Raw genomic sequence first — 6,186 nt, 5'->3', positions numbered from 1 at the left:
CTATCTCTGATGTTGGGAGATGGAGTAGGCTATTCCCTGATGGAGTAGGCTATTCCCTGATGTTGGGAAAGATGGAGGGCACAAGGAGAAGGGGACGACAGAGGACAAGATGGTTGGACAGTGTTCTCGAAGATACCAGTATGAGTTCGACCAAACTGCGGGAGGCAGTGGAAGACAGGAGTGCCTGGTGTGCTCTGGTCCATGGGGTCACGAAGAGTCGGACACAACTAAACAACAACAGGCTATCTTTGGCTGTCTCCTAAAATCAAACCTAGAAGTTAGAAGGACCTGTTCCCGGTGTTCCTTTCTAGGCTAGCCTGGGATGATGACACTTTCTTTACAAATGCACTGGGGGTCCTTATCTAAGGCACATTAAGCACGCACCACTCTAAGCAGCCATACTTCATTTCCTCTTCCATATGTATTTTCCTCCAGGAAATTTGCTATGAGAGATATTCTGCACAGTGGTGTTTTTGTTTTGTTAAACCTGATCTGAGGAGTTTGCTCAGACCCTGGAACAGACCCTGGAAAATAGTATCACCTGAGATGGTCAGGTCAAAGGGCTGGGAAAATAAAGATCTGCCTGCTGCAAGATCTTAGCCTTCTCTCACTTCTCCAGATGTGTTGTGCCTTCCCAGGGGTTTTTACCCAACCATTGAGAATGCACATCTTAAACCTTTTAACTCTGATCTGCTGCTTGCCTTTACAGGCTGCCTCTGAAAAAAAGAATTCAGACTCTGTAAAAAGAACTATGTTAAACATCTGTGCATAAACTTTATTGATATTCATAAATTATACAGAACCCAGGTTCCTTAACACCCACAGTTTGCTGGGTGGCTTTCGATAACATCACCACAGAATTAATACACACCAAAGCATGGACGAAGATTCCACAGAGGTCCTGTGTTCTAAGGCACAGGACTTAAAGTGCAAAACAATGCTCAATGTTTCCCTGTTATCTGAAAAAGCTACTTTAGGCACCAATTTGGTAGTCTGAAATATAAAATCATCATAAAATCATCTGTCTGGGCAGATTTCAAAGGAGTTACTCCATTGTGTACTATGGCTGAGCTTCCACTGTACTGTGAGTGGGATTCAACAAAGCTTTACTCGAAGTACACCCATTGAAATTTATGAAAATCGCTGAGTTAGGTCCATTAATGACAGTGGGTCTACTCTAAGTAATACTTAGTTGAATACAGACCAATGCCATCTCCAGTCTGCCTACCTGAAAGCGTCATTTGTTACCTCATTTGTAGATAAACAGAGAAAAAGGTCCACTTGTAGGTATTCCATTTTCATGTTGAGGAATTGCCACCTTTGTTTGTTCTGAAAAGCCATGACTGCCAAGAGGACAGCCAAATTCTTGTTTTTTCCTTGCCCCCCTCGGTTTGGTTTTTCAAAGAAACCTGTGCCAAAATTATTCATCTGACGGGGCGGAGTGAGGAGAAAACCTTTGCTGGATATTCAATATTATGAAAAGTCAACCTTAAGAATAAACACCATGCATTTTCGTATTCAGTATCCTGAAGATTTAGCGCGGCATTTCACGACCTCTCGGAGGCACAGGGGGAGGAGGGCAGAAGTTGTCACTGCTAAAAAGCCTACAGAAAAACATTTGAAAAGCAGAGCATAAGCATAACTTTGGAATATTACACATGCTGAACTTCAAAGGCAAGGAAACAACAGATTGTCTTTGCGGTTTTTATGTGAATCACCAACTCAAAATTGAAACAGAAAAGCTATTATTAATATTCTTACTAATGATGTCAGTCTACATTTATTTATAAAAATATTTATATTCTACTAGTCATATAAACTATCAGACCAGCTTACAACTGTTTTACATAAAGCCATGTAATTAAAACCATATACCGTATTTTTTGCACCATAACACTCACTTTTTTCCTCCTAGAAAGTAGTCTTGGATTCATCTCTGTTGTTAGAGGCCCAAAAGCTAAGAGTGCCTTTTACCAGCTCTGTCTGGTGATCCAGCTTCATCTGTTCTTGGACAGAGAGAGCCTGACCACTGTGGCCCATGCATTGGTATCTTTGGGGCTGCATTACAGCAATATGTAATTTGGGACACGGGTGGCACTGTGGCTTAAACCACAGAGCCTAGGCTTGCCAGTCAGAAGGTCGGTGGTTCGAATCCTCACATTCCATCCATCAGAGGGAATGCGACCCCATTCAGAATGGGTAACTTGCCAATCTCCCAGACACAGGAACTACCCACCCAAAGAGCCTCTGTCTTCCCGTGATTCAATTTATTGGGCCTCATCCAATCCACCACTACCTTCAGACACTGATCCTGAGCTTTCACCACCTCTCCAGTTTCAGATGTTAGAGATAAATAGAGCTGTGTGTCATCAGTATACAGATAATAATTTTATTATTTATACCCTGCCCACCTGGCTATTTAACATATCAATGTTAAGTAGTGCTAGGGAGAGGATAGTACCCATAGCATATGACACTCTATAGAGTAACACAAACAAAAGAAACAGGCCCCTGCCCTGAGGTGCTTACAGTGTTGACAGTGGGGGGGGGGCAGAATGAGGGAGGCAAAGCATGGAAATATGAGCAAATCCACTTATGCATACATGCAACTTCATTTCAAATTTCGATAAAACTAGAGGACTAGGTCAAAAGCTTTACCAAAAGAAGTGGTTCAAATATAAAACTGGCTTTTACCTCACTGTGCAATTGGAATAAAAGTGAAGGAAATACTGAAAGAGATCACTTTACAGCAGCTATTTATGACTTCCAACTCTTTTTATATCTGCACGCTATTTATAATCAGCACACTAAATATTTTTACTGACGATACGGAAATGGCAAAACAACTGGCTTCTACGAGACTTTTACATAAGTCGAATGGTTCCTTTATTTCCCCGAAGTTTCGATAGGCTCTAAATTGGCAAAAGAAAGGGGGGGGCTGTGTTTTGTGTAAACATCCCTCCAATAGCTTCCTGTCTGCTCCTGGATCCAGCAGGACTTCATTGTCCTCCTTACCATCAAAACCCTCTATGACCTTGCCCCACTTACTTCTCCACATGCCTTCCTGTGATCTTTGCTTGTCCAGGTATCCCACCTCAGATATCTGATGGTTTCCTGCTCCTTGAAAGAAACTCTGCCCTTGCTGTCACTTATGCCTAGAACTCCCTCCCATAACACCTTTGTATGATTATCTCTCCTACTTCCTTCAAATCTTTCCTCAAAAACCATCTTTCCCACAAAGCCTCTGGCTGGACCCCCTAGTTCCTATGTCTTACCATACCTCCATCCGTATTAAGCCTAAGCAGCTGTAACTGGAACAAAATACCGTATTTTTTGGTCTATAAGACTCACTTTTTCCCTCCTAAAAAGTAAAGGGAAATGTGTGTGCGTCTTATGGAGCAAATGCAGGCTGCGCAGCTATCCCAGAAGCCAGAACAGCAAGAGGGATTGCTGCTTTCACTGTACAGTGATCCCTCTTGCTGTTCTGGCTTCTGAGATTCAGAATTTTTTTTCTTCTTGTTTTCCTCCTCCAAAAACTAGGTGCGTCTTGTGGTCTGGTGCGTCTTATAGAGCGAAACATACGGTAATAATCGCATAGTCTCTTGTTTATATCTGCCACCATCGCATTTCGTCTCTCCCCCCCCCCCCATTTCTATCTTAGATTGTAAGCCCCTTGGGGCAGAGACCTGTCAAACCTGCTCTTGAGGTAGATGACAGTAGAAAGGTAACAATCATGATATTAATAACAGCAACAACAACCTGCTAGTAACTCGAGGGGGTATCTTTGGAGGTCTTGCAGATGGTCTGTCTGGCGGCTGGGTCCCGGGGTTGAAATTTCTCTTTACTTCTGGTATTTCATTATCCTACATAAAGATGTGAAAGTAAGTTTTCCCCAAAGCATTTCCTTGGAAAATACGCAGCCACATTTGTGTGTTTGTTCTTGTTTTTTTGTGTGTGTGTTTTTCCAAGCACAGTTCAAAGTGTTGGTTCTGACCTAAAAGGCTTTGGCCCTGTATACCTGAAAGAGCATCTCCACCCGCATCGTTCAGCCGACACTGAGATCAAGCTCCGAGGGCCTTCCGGTGGTTCCCTCCATGCAAGAAGTGAGGTTACAGGGAACCATGCAGAGGGCCTTCTCGGTAGCTGCACCTGCCCTGTGGAATGGTCTCCTATCAGACGTCAAGGAGATAAATAACTATCAGACTTTTAGAAGACATCTGAAGGCAGCCCTGTTTAGGGAAGTTTTAAATGTTTGATGTCTTACTGTGTTTTAATTTGTTGGAAGCTGCCCAGAGTAGCTGAGGAAACCAAGTCAGATGGGTGGCATAATAAATAATAATAATAATGATAATAATAATGATAATAATAATAATAATAATAATAATAATAATACACATACATGTTTGCATTGCCTAGGACTATGCTAGATCTGCCTTCAGGCCTTCTTCTATGAATGAATCAGTGCGCTACACAACACAGAACGCTGCCTTAAACCAAGCCAGACTACGGCTCTATAATTATGTACTTTGGAACTACCTCGTCATCTAACTAGTTCATTGATTTTGAAGTTTTATATACTGCCTATAGATATGCAAAGCAATAGCACGGTAATCTAAAACAGAACAAACGGGGGCTAGGGGAACCCTGCGGTCCTTAGTCCTCTGGTTGATGGCAAAAGCAAGAGTGGGTTTCTCTTCAACTTTGCAGCCCCAGAGCTCCTGGCATTAGGAACAGTGTATTATTTCAGGCAGGGTAGGGAGTATCATGGCCCCACACCCTGGTCCTTCTCATGTGGATCTGCTGGCACCAGATCCCATTTCCCATAATATTGTTCCTGGGAGACAAGAGTGCTATTCTGCCAAAGCGGTATTTTTCTTTCTCAGTTCCCCTCAGCAAAGCCTTCCAGTGTCACCACAGCATCAACAGTCCTGGCTTGGTGCCTCAAATTAACTCTTCCTGCTACAGTGGTGCCTCGCAAGACGAAATTAATTCGTTCCGCAAGTCTTTTCGTCTTGCGAGTTTTTCGTCTTGCGAAGCACGGTTTCCCATAGGAATGCAATGAAAATCAATCAATGCGTTCCTATGGAAACCGCCTTCAGACCAGGTCCGGGGACAGTTTGTCCCCCGACCTCTTCTGAAGGCCGGCGGGGGGGCGAAAGTCTTTGCTTCCCCCCGCCTGCCTTCCCGGGACAGCGGAGACTTCTCCGCTGTCCCGGGGTGATCTTAAAATGCTGGCAGGTGGCAGCGAAGGCTTCGCTGCCGTCCCCCAGCATTTTAAAAGCCCCCGGGACAGCGGAGACTTCTCTGCTGTCCCGGGGCGATCTTAAAATGCTGGCAGCTTCGCTGCCGCCCGCCAGCATTTTAAAATCGCCCCGGGACAGCGGATGAATTCTCCGCTGTCCCGGGGCGATTTAAAAGCCCCCGGGAAGGCAGGCAGGGGGGACAAAGAATGCTGTTCTGAATGTTGGCGGTGGGGAGGAAAAACCCTCCTCCCACCGCAAGCCCGGGAACAGAGGAGAAGCCCTTCGCGCCTTGTCCTCTGTTCCCGGACCTCCCACCGCAAGCCTTAGGACAGGTCCGGGAACAGAGGAGAAGGCGCGCTGCGCTTCCCCGCTGTCCCCGGAGATTTCCCTATGGGCTTTCGTCTTGCGAAGCAAGCCCATAGGGAAATTCGTCTTGCGAAGCCGCTAAAAAATCGGAAAACCCTTTCGTCTTGCGGGTTTTTCGTTTAGCGAGGCATTTGTCTTGCGGGGCACCACTGTACTCCTTTATCAAGTTCTATGCCAGGGTTGGGGGACCTGTGGCCGTGCAGGTACAGTTGTTGGGCTCCAACTCCTATCAGCCCCAGCTAGATTGCCCAATGGGCAAGGATGATGGGAGTTGTAGTCCCAACACCTCATCACTGCTCTATGCGGTCTGTTTGCTATGTATTCTAAGCCCACAGTCAAGCGGCTACTGCTTGTACACTGAAACATGCATTTCTGTAGCTTTAGTGAGGGATCAGGCCAGAGCAGTTGTGCAAGTTTGTTAAGAGAGAAAATTTCCAGTGAGAAGTGTTACCTCGTTGTCTCCATCCATCCCACTGCTGGCACTCAGTATACTTCGTGTACTGGATCGGTTGCTTGAACTACCTGGTTAGATGAGGAAACAAGCCCAGTTAGGGATTTTCAAGCATTTCATAAAGGG

At 45.1% G+C, this 6,186-nt stretch overlaps 1 protein-coding gene across 3 annotated transcripts in view; it reads right to left on the bottom strand.

The window, feature by feature from the left end:
* Nucleotides 1–750: 750 nt before the first annotated feature.
* PIK3AP1 (phosphoinositide-3-kinase adaptor protein 1) overlaps nt 751–6,186 on the bottom strand; it is a 44,353-nt gene continuing 38,917 nt past the window's right edge. For all 3 annotated transcript variants that reach the window (XM_083738311.1, XM_083738312.1, XM_083738310.1), the window contains exons 15-17: nt 6,061–6,131; nt 3,760–3,863; nt 751–1,604 (exon numbers count right to left, since the gene is read on the bottom strand). In XM_083738311.1, the coding sequence (XP_083594437.1) occupies nt 1,535–1,604; nt 3,760–3,863; nt 6,061–6,131 (245 nt within the window). In that variant the 3' untranslated portion in view covers nt 751–1,534. The remainder of the gene's footprint in view (nt 1,605–3,759; nt 3,864–6,060; nt 6,132–6,186) is intronic.

Source organism: Podarcis gaigeae, assembly GCF_964106915.1.
Source record: "Podarcis gaigeae genome assembly, chromosome: 5".
NCBI classification, from domain to species: Eukaryota; Metazoa; Chordata; class Lepidosauria; order Squamata; family Lacertidae; genus Podarcis; species Podarcis gaigeae.
Note: the sequence above shows the minus strand (reverse complement) of the source record. Positions and strands in the feature narration are given on the sequence as shown.